Source organism: Paramisgurnus dabryanus, chromosome 12 (assembly GCF_030506205.2).
Source record: "Paramisgurnus dabryanus chromosome 12, PD_genome_1.1, whole genome shotgun sequence".
Lineage (NCBI taxonomy): Eukaryota > Metazoa > Chordata > Actinopteri > Cypriniformes > Cobitidae > Paramisgurnus > Paramisgurnus dabryanus.
This window is the reverse complement of record NC_133348.1, coordinates 4,055,980-4,079,996: the sequence shown is the minus strand read 5'-3', so window position 1 is coordinate 4,079,996 and position 24,017 is coordinate 4,055,980. Positions and strand designations below refer to the sequence as shown.

The following is a 24,017-nucleotide window of genomic DNA, read 5'->3' as shown; positions in this document are numbered from 1 at the left end:
GGATGAGAGCTTACGCAACCTACGGAGGCTACTCTGCTGCTGCTCTGTGCCCCCGCCCTCCGAATTTGTCATATGTCACTGAGAAAAGTGCGTACACTGCGCTAATACTCTCTCCTGAATACAGAGGAGTCTAAGATGGCGGCGCTACCGGAAGGTAGTTATTTACGTTAATAAAGTTTTAAATATGGATATTTCTACAAAAACACTGCGCGGATTACCCTCAGAAGACCTTTGTTTATCATCCTGGAGCCGTTTGGATTTATTTTGTGAAGGATGGATGCACTTTTTTTGGACTTGAAGGTCGTGGACCCCGTAACATTACATTTAATCAACTGAAAGATCTAAAACATTTTCTAAAATATCCGAAAATGTGTTTGTCTGAAAAACGATGGACATATGCAACTCGGACAGCTTGGGGGTGAGTAAATCATGGGTTCAATATCATTTTTGGCCGAACTATCCCTTTAAAAGTTTGATCAATTGATGTGTATTTGTAAGGATATATTATATTTCAAATTAAATAAACTTCGGCCGTACGTGTTCACGAGAGAGTTGAGTTACAAAAATCTGTTGCTTAACAACATACATTTATTAACTGTATGGATTAGTGTTTGCTGGAGCTTAAAAATGGGGCACTATTCAATGCAATCATAAACCTGAAAAGATCAATGATATTATTTAATATAACTCTGACTGTGTTTGGCTGAAAGTCATGTACCTGTAAACCTATGGATTGAGGGTGAGTAAAACATGGTTTAATTTTCATTTTGGGGTGAACTATCCCTTTAATATTGGTATCAACCATTGAAGTGCATGTAATGAACAGTGGCCAACCCCTGAAAGAACCACTGCCTGAAGCTTGCATTAACATTTAAGAAAATAGAGGCTTAAAACTAATTTCTTTCCACTGTAATCCACAGTACTCATCTTGATGCATATATTCCTTTATCCAGAGAAAATAGCAGCAGTTACATTATAATTGTGTACTGACCTTCCTTTTCTTTCTCTGTCGTTTTCACAGGTATCTCAGCTTTCTTTTCTGCCTTCAATTCCTCGTCTGTTTTAACAAAAAACAAAAAGAGGTGAGTTTTATGGCCTCGAAAGAAAGAGATGAGAAAAGACACAGACATTTAGCTCCACACGGACACGCACACACAATGTGAACTTGAATGTTTAGATTCTTTTTTAACTTTCTTTGTGCTTTTATGGGAGTTTGTTCAACCCCATGGGTCAAAATGGATCTCTTCAAGTCCCACATTTCTGCTGTCTCCTATCCCAGCAGGTTTCTTTTTCTCAGCAGGGATTTATTCTGTTGTGTGAAACACATCTAATGACGTTCCTGATAGAAGAATGACGAAATAGCTGCTGGTGCCTGCGGCAGGGTCGACTTTCTTATTTTTTCATGCTTGTTCGCTACTGTAGATGGAATCGGGCGCTGTTATCTTATTGTTGTCATTTACAGAGGAGCACATAATTTTAAAGAAATGATGTACAGATGTATAGATTGCCGCGAAAACGTGCTATTCGTCTCATACATGTCTTTTCGCAAGTTGAAAATATGATCATCACAAAAAAAGGTATTTTAATAGATGACTGTCAACTTTGTGCTTACCATCTTTTATCAAATAATCTTCTTCATCATTTATCACAATACTTCCATCATATTTGTTTTCCTACTATAGAAGTCAATGGTTACAATCAACTGGGTTCTTACCATCATTTATCAAAATATTTTCTTTTGTGTTCGTTAGAAAAAAGAAATTCATTTTACTGGTTTAGAACAACATGAGGATGAGAAAATAATAACAGAATTGAAATTTTTGGGTGAACTATCCCTTTAAGTGAATGGTTGCTACTGTGGCGTGTTAAAAGGTTTAATAAAGCAGACTTGAACTTGAACTTATATCCAGATCTGTACAAGTAGGCCCTGTTTGTGCAGGCACTCCAAGTAAACCTCATTCTTCTGTGAATCCACAAGTTCTTCAGACTCATCTCTGTGTAATTTTGTGTCATATGTTGTTTCAGCAAGGGATTAGATTTCCATCTTTCACTATACACATGGGTTTATCCCCAAACGCCACTGTGGTTTTAATCTAATACCCAGAAGAATCTCTGGCACCAAGGGGAAATTAGATAATAATTGGAAGGAGAAGAACACAGATCTAATCTCACTCATACAAACTTTATCACAAACAGAGATCCTTGTCATTATAGGAATAGATTCAGTTTTACCCTGCCATAAAGCTTGTGTTTGTACAGTATATAAAGCATGTGATATACTAGAAAATATGATTTTGCACATCCTTAAAACAACAACAATGTTTTGGCATTCTTTGGCATATTGCAGTGGTTTATATGCATGAATGAGATGCACGTTGTTTCTTTCAAGTTCTTATTCATTTATATTCACAAAATGTTTCAACAAAACAAATTATATGAAACGAAATTCGTTTTAAAGTAGCAAACCAAATTTAAATAAAACGTCGAAAATTATGTCCGACGCACTCCATTTCTCCTGTCATATTTGCCTTCAAGCCATTACCATGCCCTATATTAGGCATGGGCCAGTACGAGATTTTGACGGTATGATATAACCTTAACCAAAACTATCACGGTATTGCGGTTTTACCATGCCATGTGTTATTTTCAGACGTAAAAAAACAACAACTATTTGACCGGACACAATACATTTTATTTTTAAGAAACATACAACATGTATGCTGGGTGAAAATAAAGCCTTTCAATGATAATTTTCTTTCAAAAAATATTTTAGTAATATATATTAAAATGTAAATTACATGACTTAAAGATTTAATAAAATTTGTGTTAACCCAGCTCATAGCTTACAAACGGTATTACAAAAAATGTTAGTGGTTTTGAAACCTCAGTATACCTTGAAACCGGTAACCGGCCCATGCCTATTCCATATAAGCAGTTTAAAAGTCTGTCTTTCTTTCGTAATAAGCTAATTAAATTGAAACAAAACATAAACAATATAACGACAATATTCAAACCTAAGTCTGAGGCGGTGTGAACGTATAGTAATTAAACACACCTGAAAAATCAAATTAAAGTCTTAAGGATTACTTGGAAATGAAATTCAGGTGTGTTTGATTAGGGTTGGAACTAAATTCTGCAGGACAGTGGTCCTCCAGGACCCACGGTTCCCCACTCCTGTCTTATGGCATCACTTTGAAGAACCTTTTGTAGCTCCCTTTTTTAGTAGTGTAGGTTCTGTTTCATTAAAATTTGTTTGCAAATATTTTGTATGCGTCTTTACAGCAGCCGAGTGCAGAAACACCACAAATATTGGTAAATAGCTACATAAGAGCACCTTTATGATGTTATGGAGTAGATTTTAACCATGTGAAAGTCTTTGGAGATCAAAGACATAGGCCTAAGGCTCTGCCCAACCCTCTCAAACACTTCACAGATGTATTCAATCAAACCTCTAGTTTTTACAAAACACCAACAAAGCCCCTCATGTTTGTTACCTGTAGGAGCCGGTTCTGGTTCTGGTGCTTTCTCTGCTATTTCCTCTTCCTTGGCACCTTCTTCACTTTCCTCTGCTTCCTCCTCCATCTGTGTTTTTAGGTCTTTGAAAGAAAAAAAAAAAACATTCATGAAGGTTTCTGGATAATGAAGATCAAATTGTCATTAACAAGTCGGCACTGCCATAAAGAGACAATAAGAGCCAGAATGATTAGCTTTACACAAAGTGGTCTTTTAGCAAAATCAGCTAAACTAAATTAGTAACTAATGACTAAAGTTAGTCAAGCTGACCTACATGTTTAACTACAGTATGATTAGCAAAAAGCATTTAAAAAGCAACGAAAGATGGTGGTGGGGATTGGGGAACTGTTGAACGATTTTAATTGTATATTTATTTACACTAAGGTGTATTAGCATTATAGCTTACATTAATTAAATAAATGCTAATAGCAAAACCCTTAAAAATATATATTTTGTACTATTTCTAGATAGAAAAAGCCATTGTGACCTTCTTTAGTTTTTTGGGTTTCCAGTGCATCTGCAGCTTAATCTGTTTTCTGTCTTTTCCTTGATCATCTGGACCTTTGATGCCCTTGAATGACCTCTTTGGAGACAACTGCTTGGTAACAGCTGACATGAAAGCAGTTTCAGATGGATTCTAACCATTTTGATAACCGTTGGACAGCAACACGCCAGCTGCTGCTCTTTGATCCACCCAACATGAAATAGACTTCAATCACATACTCAAATTTCTCCTATTTTTTTTGTTGAAAAAACCCCTATCAATGTATTTGGAGATATACTGTATGTATGGCTAAAAAACGATTGAAACCTTTTGTGACATTAGGTGATGTCTGAACGTATATTGGGCTCTATCTTACACCCGGCGCAATGCAGCGCAATGCGCGACGCAAGTGTCTTTCGCTAGTTTCCACCCTAATTTTCACGTTTAGCGCCGCGTTGTTTAAATAGCAATTGCATTTGCGCCCCCTTTTGCGCCCATGGGCGTTCTGGTCTGAAAACGAGGTGTGTTCAGGCGCATTGTTGGCGCGTTGCTATTTTGAGGCAACTAAAATAGACTACGCCATTGACCAACAAAAACCTGGTCTAAAGTCTAAAGTCAATGGCGCAATGTGTTTTATGTTATTTAAAGAGCGCATTAGTAAAATGCGCCTAAACACGGGAGGACAACGCGGGTTTGCTTATCACAAGGTACATAATGCGCAGCAGCACAAAAATGCTTTTAAATATGAAAGATTAAAGGATTGAATGTAAAAGATTATTATTGAGTCTCTTGGACATAAATGAGGAGTAATTGTGAGACGTTAGAAGGCGCAAAGAGCTGCTTCACCTGCAGCCTGCTAAGTAAATAAATGCTTTGCTTTAAACAAATGCGTCTGTTTTTAAATGTTTTTTTTTTAATGCTACCTCACGGATTTATTGTCTATGATGACTCTGTACCTGTGGATATGGTGAGATGAGAAACATTTTTAAGTAATGCTTAAAAAAACTCTTTGCTAAAAAAAAACGCTGTCCAAAGTGCTGAAACGTGAGGAGAGCCGTTTGTAAATTCTTTATCTCCTGTTTATTACAAATAAAGTATTTTTAGAGTACAAACCTTATCTTACATGCTTGTAAATAATGTTTTGATGATATTGGATAGCCATACATTAAAAGCAATTACAAGCCTGCTTTTTACTTCCATGACTAAAAGAAAACGGGTTTTAAAGGTTTTGATAAAAAAATAACAATTTCAATACAAGTGAAAAACAACACAATTATTTAACATTAATCTTAAACTGGGGATCTTCTTCCTCCGCTTATTTTTTCAGTTTACAAAGTCCGTCATCTAAATAGGGATTAGACATAACGCCAGCGCAACTAGCTTTTAAAGGGGATGAGAGCAGAGACTCTCATTGGTTTATTGCACGTTACGCCCAAAATACTCCCATTACAATAGGACCTACCCTTTTCGACCATGCGCTCGGCGCAAAATCCATTTTTCCCGTCCTTAAATTAGCAAAAGTGAATTCGGACACGCCCATTTAGATGTTGCGCTGTGCGCTTTAGACAATGCGCTTAGATCGTTAAAATAGGGCCCATTGTGTTAAATTGTGGTTAAAACTGAGAATAGTTTGCTGGGTTTTTTTTTGCTTATTCAACCCTGTTGTTACAGTATGTGGGGTAAAAATTTTTGACTTATTTGGATTTATTTTTTTCAAAATCTGCTAAATGGTTTTAAATACTGTAAAATGCGTAAAACTAGTCTGAGAGTAGTAGACTTATGGCTAGCTGTTGCATAAATCAAATTAGTCACAATATTTTGCTGACATAGATTCTGTGTGGCCAATACTTTTAACTAGGTCTGTCAAAAGATTAATCACGATTAATCGCATACAAAATAAAAGTTTGTTTTTGCATAATATAAGTGTGTGCGTATATATAAAAATATATACATAAATTTTTTAATAAATACATATATATAATACATATAATAAATTTGTTTATAAATACATCACAATACACACACAAATATATTACAAACACAAACTTTTATTTTGTATTAATCGCGATTAATCTTTTGACATCCAAACTTTTACGTTTTTAATATGTAATATTACAGATTACATATAAGATGGATAATTTCCTGCATTATGAAACACTATTTTTTCCAAAAACTAACATTTAAATATCAATAACTGAAATAATCTCAGTACCTGTCTCAGGTGAAGGCTCTTCATCTTCTTCATCCCCCAATGTTGTCTCATCTCCACCTGGTTCGGAACTAACTACAGGTGCTGTTACTATGATATCATCATCATCTTCACTATCTATCTCCTGCTCTTTCCTAGCATCATCAGCTAGCTCATCCTCAATGACACCCTCTCCATCAGTTACATGGCCTTCAGTGTTAAACTGATCATCTTTTGGTTCAACTTCAGCCTCATCTTTGAAATCACCTTCTGTACTTATATCACCCTGATCCTCAGAATCAGCTATGTCAAGTTCAAGCTCTATGTCAGCAGCAGCAGCTATCACCTCAGCTATCTTATCGCCATGGTGATCAGCAGTTGCATCAGCAGCATCTTGTGAGTCAGCTACTGCATCAGCTTTAGCATCAATCTCCTCTACGGTTGTTAGTACTACTTTATCTTCTTCAGCATTAAGATCTATAGATTCCTCACCAGTTTCTTCTGCTTCAACCTCAGTGACTATAGCACCAGCACCGAGCACAATACCGATATCACCATTGTCATCGGCATCAAACTCTTTATCCTCATCATCTTTAGTATTATCATCTGTAAGGTCTGGCTCCTCAGGTTTTTCAACATCAAGTTGGTCTACTTCTTCATCTGTATCAGTATCTGTGTCCTCGGAGATATCTGTGCTTTCTTTGATGTCTATGTGGACAGAAATATCTGCCACATCAGGTGTTTCATCCTCATCTTCCTCTGTTGGCAAAGGTGGCGTGATGTCAGAGATGAGATCATCTTTAGTTTCATCTTTTGACGCAGTTGTTTGAACCTTCTCATCAGCATCAGGTTCTGCTGAAGCTGCAGTTCCCTCCTCTTCGTCTTTTTCCTTTTCCTCATCTTGTTCTTCCGTTTCCTTTGCTTCCTCCTCTTCTTCCTTTTCTTCTTTTTTTAATTCCTCTTTTTCATCTTCCTCTGCTGCTTCCTCTTCTTCTTCTTCTTCTTCCTCCTCTTTATCTTCCTCTTTTTGAGCAACCTCAGCAGATTCTTCCTCCTTCACCTTTTCCTCTTCTTCTTCCTCCTCCTCCTCTTTTTCCCCCTTCTCTTCTTCCTCATCCTCCTCTTTTTCACCCTCTTCTTCCTCCTCCTCTTTTTCGTCTTTCTTGTCCTTTTCAATTCTTACCACTTTTGTCTTCATATGAGTCTTCCTCTTTTTATGAACCTTCTCCTCCTCTTCTTCCTCCTCCTCCTCCTCTTCTTCATCTTCCTCATCCTTTTGAACTCTTTCCACTTTTTTGTTCTTATGAGTCTTCTTCTGTTTATGAACCTTCACTTCTTCTTCTTCCTCCTCTTCTTCATCTTCATCATCCTTTTCAACCCTTACCTCTTTTTTCTTCTTATCAGCCTTCTTCTGTTTATGAACCTTCACCTCTTCTTCTTCTTCCTCGTCTTCCATCTGTACAATCCTTCTGGTCTGCATTGCTGAAACTACATTATAAGATTGATTAACACACTGCTGTAAGAAGTAAATATTATAACATGAACAAAATTAAATTTTACATTTTTTATATTTGATTATAGTAAAATGCTTAACAGGTATTTGTTAACGTTTATATAAATAGTTAAACGGCTATTACAAATAAAACTTTTACACATGCAAATGTTATATAAACGCACATCTTTGCATTTTCAGTGAATAATAAATGATAATGAAATTCTCTGCGGCATCGTAATGGACTCCATTGAGGCAAATAATACAAAACCGTCACACACTGGGCTTTCTGTACAGTTCTTCATGGTTCATGCAATGGTAACCATTTAGATAAACAACAGTGTTAACAGCCTGTCTCATAACCATCAATGATCAGTTCCTTTACTCTTAATATGAATTGTTTGATGAGTTATGACATTATACCTTCAGCATGCTGTTAGACATTTTCAAGACATGCAAATGTTGTGTTTTTTTTTTCAAATAATGTGATACCTTTGCATAACACTCAGCTTCATAGCAATACCTTACATTGGTCATAATCATTATTATTATTTTTATGGGATTTAAAGACTTGGAAAGCAAAATAGTTTTTTTATCCATTTGTGTTACACAATCAGAGAAAATTGTCAATAAATGGTCCCCAGCTGTCAAGAGCTACATATTGGTACCAAAGTGTGCATATTAGTACCTCAAAGGTACATATTGGTAACAAAAGTATACATATATTTTCTTAAATGGTACATATTAGGAACCTTTTCAAGGGTACTGCCCCAGTGACTATTTTGTCTGGCAGTGTAGCTTTGAGGCCATGTACATATACTCTTAAAATGGTGCCTAATATAAAAAAATTCACAGAACTTTTCTGTTTCTCAAAGGTTCTTTGTAGTGGGGAAAAAAAATGGTTCTTCACTGAAAAAAGTTTACTTTTTAATTTTCGAAAGTGTACTGTATGTGCAAGTGTACTCATAGAAGTTGACTAAATTAACTTTAAGCAGATACGCTAACTGTTATTTAAAGAAAACTTTATTTCCTGCAGTATTTGAGAGATTTGGTGGCTTTAAATCAGGGCATAGCTGAATAAAAAACATGTTTGATGTCACTGGGACACTGCGGGGTGTGACAAATCCTCTAACAATGATAATTACAGTTCAGCATACTCCTGCTGTGACACTTCCTATATGTCTTAAGAACAAACAGCTAATATCTGCATTCCCCAGGTATCTCTGCTTTACAGACTGTACTTTTATGGTAAAAAGGCACTTCAATTTATGAGTATTGCAGAGTTTCACTATATGTTAATATGATGTTTGATAGAATATACATTTTAAGAGTTTGGTTCCAAAACGTGATAAACCCCTTTTTTTAAACGAGTTACCGCCAAAATCAGTATTGCATCAGTTCAGTATTAAAAAGTAAATTCTTAATTTTACGCAAAATCCAATATCCACCATGTTATTCTGTCATCTTTTCTCCCTTTTTTCCCAAAACGCGATAAACACTAGTCCTTCTTCTTTGCAGAATGAAATAAATCCACTCAACAAATCACAGCGCACCATTCCACGCATTGTAAACAAACAATGGTGGCGCGTTGAGTACACGGAATCCTAGTTTTCCTCATCTACTTTGTACTTCGTGATCAACAAACAAACAAAATAATACTTTTGTTGGCATTGATAAACCTGTGGTGGTTTTCTGTGGCGGGGAAGAAACCCCATCAAAATCGAATAATTTACGCGAAAGGCACTCGGGAGACGGAAAATGTCAGCTGCTTGTTCTCACACGACAGCATCAAGCTTCTGTCATGCTAACACATTGACCCCAGCGGATCTTATGATCTTATTTTACTCGAAGCCAATGAAAATCGAGAAGGACCAAAACATTTTACAGCTGTCAAAATATTTTGCCGATGACGTCCCAAGGATGACAGCAGCAATGACAGTGTTCTTAATAAGACGAGGGGCCCTATTTTACCGATCTGAAACGCAAGTGCGAAGCGCAAAGCGCAAGTGACTTTGTGGGCGGATCTTGGGTGCTGTTGCTATTTTCCCGGCGGGAGAAATAACTCTTGCGCCAGGCGCAAATCAATAAGGGGTTGGTCTGAAGTAGGTTCATTATCAGGTGTGGTTTGGGCGTAACGTCAAATAAACCAATCAGAACGTCATCCAACATTCCCTTTAAACGCAAGTGCGCAAGTTCCATGGTGGGTTGCTATTATTATGATGGATTTTCCAGGCGCACGCCAGGAGCGGTTCACAGCCGAGGAGACCGACGTTCTTGTAAGAGCAGTCAAAGACAGAGAAGTTGTTTTGTATGAGGATAGGAGAAACCCGCCCAAATCAGCGTCGGTTAAAGAGGCGTGGGAGGTAATAGCCGCAATTGTCTCATCAGCTGGCATCCCCAGGACGTTGCACCGCAAGCGCTACAATGATGTCAGGAGACGGGGGAATCCCAAGCTTGCCAGCATAAATCGGGCACGCTGCGACCACTCTCCAACCCCAAAGTACACTTACAAATCAAGTTCATATACATTAAGGTTTCTTATGAAAATATTTTAATCGTTTTTGCATGATAATTTTTTAACGCAGCCACACACAATAAATAAAAACTATCACCACAATGATTTCCCTTATATCATGTGTTAATATTTTTTATTGTAACAATTTATGATTTGCAAAAATAACTGTTGCATCTGTGTAGATTAGATAAGCAAAGTGTGTGCGCGTTGTGCACGCTATACATTATGGTCAAGCATGCGCCCTTAAAATAGCATAATGAACAACGCTCAACGCGCCACTGACTTTAGACTAGTTTTTTCTGGTCAGTGGCGCAATTATTTTTTGAAACTGCAAAATAGCATCAGGGATGGTTTGCGCCGGAACATGCCTCCTTTTTTGCGCTGAACCGCCCAGGGAGCGCAAGTTCATTCCCTAGTTTGCCGACGTGCGTCTGTGGAGGGAAAAACCCGCTGTACGCCGGTGCAAAATACGAATGATACATGCGTCACTGACAAAGTCAATTGCGCTGGGTGCAAGATAGGCCCCAAAGTAAGTGTTTTGATTAATATCATTAATGTTTTTTATCGGTGTTTACCACTAGTCAACTAAATGAATATAACATGGCAAAGATGAATGCACATTTATATATTGATTCAATAGATTTATAGCATTTTGAAAAAAAAATCAGTTTTTATAATAAATCTTTGAAAATAAAATCATAGATTTGAATTTTTTATGATTTTATAACCTAAAGATGCTATGTGAAAGTTTGTAACAGAAAATAGTGGTTTTCATCTTGTCACTTTCTTGATATACACATTTTTACCGAAATTAGTCAAAATGGATTTATTGCGTTTATATATATATACTGTATATGTAATCAAATGCAAAATTTTGCAATAAATAGGAGGCATAGAGACGAGTCATAGATAGGAGGGATTATGTTTTATACACAAGCATTTGCATTAGCGGAACCTGGTAATGATTTTTTATATATGAAATAGCTTTACCATTTAGAGAGGATTTAATGATGATCTCATGTAGACGTTAATGGACAAAACACCCTGCTTTCTGCAACACTGATTAGCATGGGGAATATAATTGGTGTTTGAAAACAAAAGGAAACGGTTACAAATGGCACCAAATGTAAAAACGCAATCAATGAAAGCAAAATGCTCATTCTCCATAAAATACTCTGATGCTTGTCCTCCTAATGCAACTGTAATATAAATATGTTAATTACAGGCTAAAGCAAACTGTTATCTGTTATGCTAATGGTTTATTTATTCTCTAGTGAATACAATCACATCATGCACTTTGCCAAGACACAAACCTTTTTTCCTTGGTGGCAAAAATTCTCCTAAGGAAATAAGGACAGGAGATTTTATTCAAACAGAAACAGGATATCACAACTGTGATGAAGTTAGCTGCCTAAATTAGATAAGTCGAAAGATCAAAGAATGTTATGTTCTTGTGATAAATTCATTTTTGAATGTGTGTAAAAATAACATACACTCTTATGCTGGATTCACACCTATTTGCGCGTAGTTGGACGCTTGAACATTTTGAGTTTACTCGCTTCATTTGCGCGTGAAAGCCATGCGTGAAATTCTAGTCATTCGAGACAATTTTTCAGAAATTTGCGTCATGGAAGAGGCTTTTGCGACTCCGCTCACTTCCGGTAATCACGTCACTACTAGAGCAAGCTTCAAAATCCTTGTCATTCGCGCGTCAATTCCGAATGAGGCGGATTTGCGTCTACCGCACTGCGCTTAACGTCTCATTCCCATTGCGAGAGCTCTAGATGCATGTAAACGGGTCTTTACATTGACTTAACATTAAAATCATTCATGCCAGATGCACTATTTGCGTTTGGTGTGAACGCAGCATTAAAAATAAGGTGCTTAAAAGATTTTTCACAGCAATGCCATAGAAGAACCATTTTTTAAATACCTTTTTAAAATATAAAATACCTTTTGTGAAACATAACCATTAAATATAAGTTAAATGTTATTTATGGAACCATTCGGCCAAAAATGGTTCTTCTACGGCATTCTGAAGCACCATTTAAAGGTGCAGTGTGTACATTTTAGCAGCATCTAGTGGTGAGGTTGCGAATTGCAACCAACGGCTTAGTCCACTTCTCACCCCTCGCTTTTAAAACACATAGAGAAGCCACAATAGCCGCCACGGGACAAACATGTCATCATCGGAGACAACTTAGTAAAAAATATTGTCCGTTAAGGGCTTCTGTAGAAAAATGGCGGCACAAAAAACTTTTTCAGCGTGCAGCCCCCCTTGTATATGGTGCATTCCTTTGCGGCCCCCAAATTTTTTTTATAACAAGTTTGTTCTTAAACGTAACATTTTAATAAGACAAAACATATTAAAGTATACAAAGTAGTGCTGTTGGTTAGTAGCCTTATTTTTTTTTAAGTTTAATTACACAAAATTCATGATAAATTAATGTATTTTATGAAATGTCATAAAACTGGAGCCCCGGCCCCCAGTTTGAGAACCACTGGTATAAACTGTTAAGCTTCTAACATGCCTTCTAAAAATGTCTGGGTTATTTTTGACCCATGTTGGGTAAATATTGGTTGTTGTTATGCAACCATGGGTTATAATAACCCAGCCATTGGGTTCAAACAACCCAGCATTGGGTCATTTTTAACCTAGCTGTGTGTTCTATCCAATGTTTATGGGTCAAAAATAACCCAGTGTTCCATTTACCAGAGTGTGGTACACAAAATTCAATGACTTTTTGCTTTTTTACAAATTGTGTTTTTTTTTTTTTGCTGTTAGACAAAATTTTTCATCTCCCATCTTCTCCAAGGGAACTAATAGCTGCTTTTTAAACGTTTCCCCTAATGCTTCACCAGTTAATGCGGACCTAATGTGAGAAACGTTTAGTGAGGAGATTTGCATACTTATTTAGTTCAGCAGTAATGTATCAACTTCCAAAATGTCTATTTGAATATCATTATGCGTGCTAAACACTACTTGACACCTTAGTAGCGTTGTTGCGGTAAACTAGAAAATAAGTGCTGTTTAAAAAAAACTGAGCTCAGACGGTAAAGCCTGAGAGAGGAAGCTCAGAGTATCTGAGGTAAACTAATTCATTCAAGTTAAATCATGAAAATTACTATTCTCTCTTGTTGTTACAGTATGTTGACCTGACAAAGCCATTATAATGCTATTGGGTAAATATTGAACAGAACCAACTGTGTTAAGTAAATGGGTTGTTTTATTCCATGTTTGGGTAACAACCACCCAACAGATTTATATATAACCCAACACTATTTTTGTGTTTAATACCCATCCATGGGTTAAAACAATATTATCCCAACATTTTTCAAGAACAATTATATTTTTCCCAAAATTTTCTAATATCACCATTAGCACTTTATACAACTTAGCAAAACCCTTGCAAAGTCCGTATATTCAGCCCAGTCTCACGAAATTTCATTATATACTCACGTAATTTTAAAATTCTTTTTTAGTGGGATTATCGCGAATTTCCGTAATTTTTCCGTGATCGTATAACAAATTTCTGTTTATCATTCCTGATTATCATGTATTGGTTACTCATCTGTATTGTACATTGAAAATACATTTATCCTGTTTGTGTGTGTGTGTTTTTTTGTGTGTGTGCGTGGGTGCCTGTGTTTGTGTAAATTGACATGCTGTAGGGTCAATTGAAAAAGCACAGAATTGATACTAACCTTTCTTCTTCACCGAATGACGCTCAACTGAATTGGGTGGGGGAGAAGGAAACACAGAAGACAGAGTTAGAAAAAAAACCTACAAAATAGTTCCTTTAAAACATTGATGAGGGTTGAATAAATTATAAATGCGTATCAGAGAGAGAAAATGGCTTGTCTCCAATTCTCACCGCTTTATTCTTTGCATTTAAGATCTTTTATGAAATAAGGGCATACACACACCAATACACAAACACAATCTCTCTTAAATTATATGCAATTTCTCACACATATTAATTTTGTCTATAAAACTGGTTCAGTAAAAAGTTTTGAATGCGAGAAGCCACCTGTATTTCTAGTAATGCATTTACACATTCACAATTACATTGATTCATTAAACGTGTTTGATCTGACAAGCTTTTTTCTCCAATGTGAAATAGATCTAATTGATGTATAAATTAAGAGTACAGCACATTGATGGAGGTGTAGAGGGAGTTTAGAAATATTTTCTATATTTATAAATAATTGCTGTAAATTTGCAGTTTGTTACGTTGCATCTTTAATATATTCATAAAGTCTATTGTTTATGTCTACTGTATAGCATCTCTGACAGGCTAAGTTCTCATTTTTTAGCCTCTTTTGTACACATAAAAACTGAATAACAAACACAGTATATAGCAATAGGTGGTATAGTGATACTGATATGTGACTCTGGACCACAAAACCTAAAATTGAGATATATCTGAAAGCGGAATAAATAAGCTTTCCATTGATGTGTGGTTTTACAGTATTTGGCTGAGATACAACTATTTGATAATCTGTAATCTGAGGTTGCAAAAAATTAAAAAATTGAGAAAATTGCCTTTAAAGAAACAGTATGTAAGAAATTTATATCAATTAATCATTAAATGGCCCTAAAATGTCACTAGACATTAAGAAATAATTTTCATTTCAAATACTTATATCACTCACAACAGCGGTCTGGCCAGGATATTGTCATTTAAAAAGTGGAGTTGCAGCCCTCAACTGATGTTTATGTTGTCGTTTGGTATATTGGCCACCAGCTGTGTGATTGCAGTACCAGTTTTAGCCACACGTTTTGTGATTGCAATAACAGTTTTGGCCACAATCCTACATACTGTTCCTTTAAAGTTGACCAAATGAAGTCTTTAGCAACACAAATTTGATAAATACATTTTTGATATATTTATTGTAAACAAATTTACAATGCTTTCCCTTGCCTAATATCATAATGATTATGGAGAACTTTTCAGAGAGTTCTCCATGTTTTAGTATTTTGAACAGGAGTAAAGAATATCAAGTTGAATTTTCTTTTTTTTATATCCAAATTTGATATGGCACATTCAACTTCTCTCAAATGTCAGTAATAAATCAAGCGTAACATTCAACTATTAAAACGTATTGTTCTAGAATGGGTGATATGGCTAATATTTTTTTTTATATTTTTCCAGATTATAGAATAAAAGTCATCAAAGTTATCAAAACCATAGAATGACATAAACGTAACTATGAAAATGATGTTGTAACTAAAAGCATCCAAAGTACATCAGTACTATGTTATATTATAGATCTCCAAAGTAGTCACCCTTTGCCCAAAAGTTGCAAAATCATACTCAATTCACACATCCGTTCGCAAAACCACACCACTTTATCAAGCAGCTTCTTAAGGGTCTCACCATGGGAAGTTTTTTTAAATGTTGGAATAATTTTACATATATTATGGGCTTATATTGGCTTCTTTTTTTCAACTTAAGTCATCTGTTTTAAAATAAAATTTTAGTACGCTGTTAGAAGAAGTGGTCAAAATATTTAGCTGTCACTGGGCATTACCCTTCAAAATTAATATGTTTATAGTATAAATTAATAAAAGTCTTAATATGTACTTATTGAAAGGGTACTGTCCCAGTGACAGCTGGGGTACATATTTTGACATATTTTTTCTGACAGTGTAATAACATTTATATGATGGTTAATATGAGAATCATAAATTAATATGCACAGCTATACTTTAGTAATTTCAAACATTTAAACATACCGTACATTCAGATTTAAATATTTTTAAATCATGGGGAACGCTGTTCAAATGATTACGGTTATTTAATTGTATTAAATGATTTGATGTTTGTGACAAAATAATAAAAATATCAGCCAATAAAAGCGCAGCATTGATGGAAATTCCTTCAATTGGTTACTGTTAAAATGCATCCCAGGTAAAATGAATACAAAAGATGGCTACTTTAAAGATGCTATAATGTTACATTTGGGTTATTCCATAGTTTTGATTATTATTTATTATTTTAAAATGTGGAAAATAATAAATAGATGAGTGACCGCAGACTTTTAACCTATGTAACATTCAAATGCATATATATTAAATGTCTCTTTATTGTGCATCGTTTTGTACTTTACCCCATAGTTATTTTATGACTCGGAACTTTTATACATGCAATGTATTTGTTTTATAACATAAAGGCAATGATCTTTCCTAGCTGAGATGATATTCATGTAGATGCTGTTGGTATGTTATATAGCTGGATGCAGTGTGGCAATCAACCCAGTGCATTTACTTTGAATAAGAACCTCAAGGTGACTTATGAGGAAGTTTAGCCAAGCGTGTTATTGGTTCAACAATCTTGGCAATGTCACCGTTATGAGTATTTCATTCTGTCTCTCCTTCTATTTAGATGTTCTCTCTGTCTCTCTCTTTCTCTCTGTCTCTCTTTCTCTTTCTTTCTGTGTGATCCAGAGGAGAAGTTGATTTATTAAAATGTGCATAAAAATATTTTAATGTAAAATAAAATGTAGGGCAGTGTTGCCCCTTGATTTTTGTGGGTGTTTATTTATGTAATAATAAACGTACACACTGTAAATCAGGTAGATCCTATAACTCGTGTATAATTGCTTGCAGTGTCTTGAGCAGTTTGAAATTGATTCAACATCTTTCTTACTGATAATTAACCTGAACGTAAATGTCATTTATATAAATTGCTTCATAAGCCTAATTTAATCTTCACAGGCTGTCTTTATCTTTGATAAAGGTTTGACTAAGGATTAAAGCAAATGTTATTTCATACAATAAAAGTGTAATTTTTAACATTGACAACTTTACTAACCTGCTTGACTGTCTCCCAAATGGAAAAGTAGTACACTCTCATAAAGTGCTCTATTCATTTTGTACTTAATATACAAAAAAATATTCTATAGTGCGTATTAATATAATCTTAAGAACATCTAAGTGTACTTACTTATCTATGCTATTTTGAGACCACAAATACAAACTAAAATGTGCTTTTAACATACTCTTTGTATAAAAAAAATGAATTTAGTTACCACCTGTAGTAAACTTAAACTCATCTTTCATACAAAGTTAGGTTTAGATTTGCTACAAGTGGAAACTAAATACATTTTTTAAATACATTTTTAGCACATTTTAGTTCCTATTCACGGTGTCTCAAAATAGCACACATAAGTACACTTAGATGTTCTTAAGATTATTATTTGTACTTGTATTAAGTACAACATTTGTATGTGAAAATAGCACTTTAAGTACATTATGGAAGTGTACTTTTTTCACCTAGGTGGTGTCTAAATACTGCACTTCTTTACATGCATAATCTATGTTGTATCCTCATCTTAGTCATTATTTACTACAGTTATTTACTTGATGCTTTTATCCAGACTTTTACCCAGATCTAGTCAAATTGAAGCATCTCTATTTTAAAGTAGGCTATATTTAATTAAAAAAGGCTTGATTTGCAATATCTTTAAAAGAAACATTTATTTCAGAACACCTTGCACTGACATATTTTAACTATGGCTGGGCATAGATTAATCTAGATCAATCTCATACAAAATAAAAGTATTTTTTTGAATAATATATGAGTTTATGCTGTGTGTAAATATTATGTATATTTACGCACGCACGCACGCACGCACGCACACACACACACACACACACACACACACACACACACACACACAAACACATATATATATGTATATATATATATATATATATATATATATATATATATATATATATATATATATATATATATATATATATATATATATATATATATATATATATATATACATTCAAGAAATGATTTATTTATATCGTTTTTATTTATATATAATAAAGAATATTTAAAAAAAGAAAAAAATTAATATATATACACTTGTAAATGTTTCGTAAATACATACATGAATGTGTGTGTATACACATAATAATTACACACAACACAAACTCGTTATGCAAAAAGATACTTTTATTTTGTATGAGATTAATCCAGATTAATTATGCCCAGTACTAATTTTAACATATATCGCATTGTTTTGTCTCTAGAAGCACACCAGTATAGTGTTTCTGTAAGGTTTATTTGTAAAAATGTCTTTTTCTGGATTAATCTAAACCTGTCTGGGAAACTGCCCATATATATATATATATATATATATATATATATATATATATATATATATATATATATATACAAAACGATTTTTTATATTTTTTTATTATATGTATGTATGTATGTATGTATGTATGTATGTATGTATATATATATATATTACAAAACAATATTCAGAACTAAATGGACCAAAATTAGCATGAGAAGTTGAAGATAAAACGCCTAATAAACTTTTCTTATGCCCTTTCAAAGTGCATTTGTGGTTAAAGGCAGGGCAATATGAGCTGCCCTTCATGAGACCACAATGAGCCATTAGCTTACAAAATTAAAGAGGCTAAAGTAAAATGCCTCAGGTTTTTTATTTTTAACCCTAAGCAACCCTCTGATTATTCAGATTCCCTTTTCTGCCTTACTGACATTTTCCCTCCCTTATATATTCAGTGACTCATTTTAGACCTAATACAAAATAATTTACTCTAACTTGAACTACTTTCATTGCGTCCTCATGTTTTAACTCATGTGACTCATGTGACACATTAACCTTTGTAGGTAAGCATTGGCATAATTAAAATTCCTTTATTATTGTTTTATTTGATATTTTAAATCATTTTTGTAACATCAAATGTCCTTCAGTGGTGGAATGAACTAGAATCCATCTGAATCTAACATAGTCTTCATAAAACAGTTGAATGCTGATTTAATTATTGATTTTCTCAATATTTTTATTTTTGCACCCTCAGATTCCAGATATTTTAAATTGTTGTATCTTAGCCAAATATTGTGCTAGCCTAACAAACCGTACATCAATGGGAAGCGTATTTATTCATCTTTGATTAATAAAATGGACCCTTATGATTAGTTTTGTGGTCCAGAGTCACAAATGTAAATAATATACTAATGTGAACTTTATTCAAGTTTATAGCTTTCTAGTATTCTGTTGAAATTTGGCACATTTCCTTGTAACTCCTGTCTTTTTTAAACCATAGTTGTGTAATCTTTGTATTTTGCTCTGGATAAAAGCATCTGCTAAATAAAGATAAATGTTTTCAGTCAATATTGCTGTTTAGATATAATAGTTCATGTGAAGCAAACATTTGCAAGATTATTAAGGATATTAAGTTTAAACACTGTAGAAACCAATAAGAGAGATTGAAGACAGAGATGTTGTGCTTTGTATATATTTGTTAGATTTTTATTGTTATTTTGTAGAATAACACACAGGTTGACAAATCCAGGCAGATAATCCTCTCCTTTCTCATAACTCTTCTGTATGACGTAAGGCTGTAAAATAGTGACCCATTCTTTAATATTTCTGTCTTTTAAACACAAATCTTTCCAAATGTACACTGTACTTGACTGAATTTGTGTTCTTACTTGATTAAAAAGTCTTTAAGTGTAAGTTATACTATAATTGTATAGTCCATATCCATAAATGCAATTTTCAAATGATGTTTAATCCATAATATTTCTCAACTCCTTCAGAAAAACCAATGTGTTAAAAGACTAAAATCAAGCTTGTCAGATCAAACCGATTTGCATTAACTTGTGGTTATAGCAGTGGTGACTTATCTTCGGGGGCGCGAATTTAAAATATGTGTACGGAGTGCCATGTGAACCATGTGCATCATGTGTCTTGTCAAAATACACGCCTGCTACACAGGCGTCGAAAGGGTTCATGATAAAAGAGACGCTCGCGTTCACAAAATACTTGTAAGACACTAACTTAACAGTAAACTCTGATTACACATTAGATTAAGCTAGCATCTGGCATCTCTTTAATCATAAACCATTTAGATGGTGTGCAGCAGGCACTTATTTTGACAACACGCATGATGTACATTAGTTTACATGATGCGCAGAACACATATTTTGACATGATGAGCCACACGGGAAGGGTTAATAAATGTTGTGATGAGCTTCACATCATGCGCCCTCGAAAAGAAGTCACCCGCCACCACTCGGTTATAGATGTTGTTGATGTAGTGACACAGTAACACTTAGTTGTTGTAGTATGAAGGTCCCAAGTAGTTCATATACCTTCTTCCTCCTCTTCCGGTGCTACCAAATTACTCATAAAAGTGAAGATTGATGATATCCAGTCAGATGTATCCTCCATGGCCCTGCTCATCATTTTCATGGGATCAGTGCCTAAGAGCATGTTTTGAATAGGCCATCTTAAAACACACGTTTCACTCGTTCATTCACATCATGTATAGACCTCTCAACAATGCTCAGCCAACCAGCTTAAAATTAATTTCAACTTGACAGCTTTTACTAAGGCACTACATGGCCAAATGTATGAAGACACCTGAAAGGCCAACACAGTCTCATGGCAATTTGTATGTATTTTACGAGGTGGCTTATTCGTATTAATTTGTACAACCACAAGTTTTTGTGCGATTTGCTTTCGGCCCTGTGATGTTGGGGTTAGAGATGGGGTTAAAGTGGGAATTGTCAAGCCCAGAATGGGTTATACTTGAGGCATGCCGAGTCAAACGATACCAAACGGTTTTTGGGTCGGCCATTTTGAATTTTCTCATTAAGTTCAGTATTTCACAAACGCAATGGCGTATCGCTACGAAACTTGGTATGGTTCATCAGCGACATGTTCTGAAAGCCCTTGTAAACTTTTCGCCGCCCCCTTGTGGTCAAGAGATTTGAGGCTATGGGCCCTATCTTGCACCCAGCGCAATTGACTTTGTCAGTGACGCATGTATCATTCGTATTTTGCACCGGCGCACAGCGGGTTTTTCCCTCCACAGACGCACGTCGGCAAACTAGGGAATGAACTTGCGCTTCCTGGGCGGTTCAGTGCAAAAAAGGAGGCATGTTGCGGCGCAAACCTTACCTGATGCTATTTTGCAGTTTCAAAAAACAATTGCGCCACTGACCAAAAAAACTAGTCTAAAGTCAGTGGCGTGTTGCGCATCGTTCATTATGCTATTTTAAGGGCGCATGCTTAAACATAATGTATAGCGTGCACAATGCGTACACACTTTGCTTATCTAATCTACACAGATGCAACAGTTATTTTTGCAAATCATAAATTGTTACAATAAAAAATATTAACACATGAGATAAGGGAATCATAGTGGTGAGCATTGTGGTGATAGTTTTTATTTATTGTGTGGCTGCGTTAAAAAATTCTCATGCAAATAACGATTAAAATATTTTCATAAGTTTGTTGTGTGGCTGTATTACGTTTATTTTATGTAAATAATAATTAAAATGTTTTCATAAGAAACTTTAATGTATGTGAACTTGATTTGTAAGTGTTCTTTGGGGTTGGACCTTGCTTGCGTTTCTTGGGTCCGATTTCAAAGCCCCCAAACCCTTTCAGCGGTGAGGGTGGACGCAGCGATGTCCTCTGCTGGCGTCAGGTTCTGTGTAGAGGCAGATCCACCTCCCGTTACACGGCGTGCCTGATTTATGCTGGCAAGCTTGGGATTCCCCCGTCTCCTGACATCATTGTAGCGCTTGGCGCAACGATGGGGATGCCAGCTGATGAGACAATTGTGTCTATTTCCTCTCACGCCTGTTTAACCGACGCTGATTTGGGCGGGTTTCTCCTATCCCCATACAAAACAACTTCTCTGTCTTTGACTGCTCTTACAAGAACGTGGGTCTCCTCGGCTGTAAACCGCTCCTGGCGTGCGCCTGGTAAATCCGTCATAATAATAGCAACCCGCCATGGAACTTGCGCCCTTGCATTTAAAGGGAATGTTGGATAGCGTTCTGATTGGTTTATTTGACGTTACGCCCAAACCACACCTATGAATAATGAACCTACTTCAGACCAACCCCTTATTGATTTGCTCCTGGCGCAAGAGTTATTTCTCCCGCCGGGAAAATAGCAACAGCGCCCAAGATCCGCCCACAAACTCACTTGCGCATTGCGCTTCGCACTTGCGTTTCAGATCGTTAAAATAGGGCCCTATATCTCCGAATAGCTTGAAAGTATTTACACCAAATTTGGTGGGTGTCATCACAAGCATGACCTGAGGCAAAATCCATTGTTGTGGCAAAAAGATTTGAAAAAATAGCTATTTTTGCCTTAATCTACTGAAAAATACTTCATTCTGTGCCCTTTTTGGCTTGACCCCAGTATCGCTGCTTGCAGCTGTTTTTTTTTTCAAAAATCGTACATTTTTGTATGTTTCACTTCATACGAATTAGTCAACTTGTAAAATACATACAAATACCCTTGAAATCAGGCTGGAAAGGCCACACAAATACCTGTATGTGCTTGTTAAAAATGTACTTTCAAAGTCATTTTTTATATCAGTACAGTAATTAATTTTTTTTGAAGTTCGTTAAATTGCATAAAGTATAAATACTTGTTTTCAGATATTTTGAGTTATTTTTACCCTGTTAGCAAGCTTTTTTCTTGTTTTAGGCATAAGAAAAGGTGATGGATTTGAGGATCAGTGATGGGGTTTGTTTAAAAGTTATCCTAACAATTTTTCCTGAAGATCATCAGTGAAGCTCAGGTTGGTCTACATTAGACTTTGTTTATTTTTAATGTACCTCACTTTGTGCACAGGGAAATTATCATGAAAAGCTCTTTTACTAAAAATTTGTAGTTTGTTGATTTATGCGGGTGTTAAAGGTACACTCCACTTTTTTTGAAAATATGCAAATTTTCCAGCTCCCCTAGAGTTAAACATTTGATTTTTACCATTTTGGAATCCATTCAGCTGATCTCCGTGTCTGGCAGTACCACTTTTAGCATAGCTTAGCATAATCCATTGAATCTGATTAGACCATTAGCATCGCGCCTAAAAAATAACCAATAACCAGTTTCGATATTTTCCAAAACTATAAAAATCTATGTTTAAGTCTAGGGGAGCTGGAAAATTTGCATATTTTCAAAAAAAGTGGAGTGTCCCTTTATTAATAACCAAATCTTTAATGAAAAGAAGGTGTCCACTTACATTTGACAGTGTAGTTTATGCTACACTTGTTTTTTGGGCAAACTTTGAATGTTTTGTAAACCATAAATGACATCTTCATTAATGCGAGAAACTGCAGCCGGGTTGGATTTGACACACAGTCCTTTGACAGCCAAAACTGAAATCTGACAAAAGATATAATGCCAAATCAGTGAAATGTGTTATTGTGTACATTTGTGTTTTCCTCCTCTACGCTGTCCATTAAAAAGGACACTCATCATATTTGGCAGTTCGTCCTGTGTGTCTGCCGTTAACAGCAGGTGAACAGTATGACCTGAGTCAAAGCCATTTCACCAGAAGCCATTATACAGAACTGACGTGACATCATGCACAGACTGCAAACTGCCAAGACCTCCATTACAGCCTCTAAGTACCCTGATGTTCACTACACCTCTAGAATAAATTAGTATTATTTTATAAGATATTCTGGGAAGATATAGCTGCTGTCATCTATAGTGTTTATAAAGCACGTGTTAATGGCAGCTTAAGATATATTACATAGGCAGTAATCAGTCAAAAGTCTATTTCAGTTGCATCTAAATTCTAAGTTAATTATAACCTGCATACAGACGGACAAAACAAGTCAGCATTTTAAGAGGACTCATCTAGCAAATACAGATAAACAGACAGATCAAATAGGAAGACATTCAGTCAAACAGACAGAAAATCTGATGGAAGGATGGAACAAACAAACAGATAGATAGACAGACAGACAGACAGACAGACAGATAAACACATATAGAGGATAGACAGACA

The 24,017-nt window shown here is 35.3% G+C and overlaps 1 protein-coding gene across 5 annotated transcripts in view; it reads right to left on the bottom strand.

The window, feature by feature from the left end:
• The window catches only part of trdn (triadin), a 62,473-nt gene that overhangs the window by 21,668 nt on the left and 16,788 nt on the right, over window positions 1-24,017 (bottom strand). For 4 of the 5 annotated variants that reach the window (XM_065256222.2, XM_065256223.2, XM_065256225.2 and 1 more), the window contains 6 exons: window positions 20,347-20,457; window positions 13,898-13,924; window positions 11,506-11,532; window positions 6,210-7,673; window positions 3,495-3,596; window positions 992-1,057 (listed from right to left, as the gene is read on the bottom strand). In XM_065256222.2, coding sequence (XP_065112294.2) covers window positions 992-1,057; window positions 3,495-3,596; window positions 6,210-7,673; window positions 11,506-11,532; window positions 13,898-13,924; window positions 20,347-20,457 — 1,797 coding nt within the window. The remainder of the gene's footprint in view (window positions 1-991; window positions 1,058-3,494; window positions 3,597-6,209; window positions 7,674-11,505; window positions 11,533-13,897; window positions 13,925-20,346; window positions 20,458-24,017) is intronic. The other variant, XM_065256226.2, reaches the window with a different exon arrangement.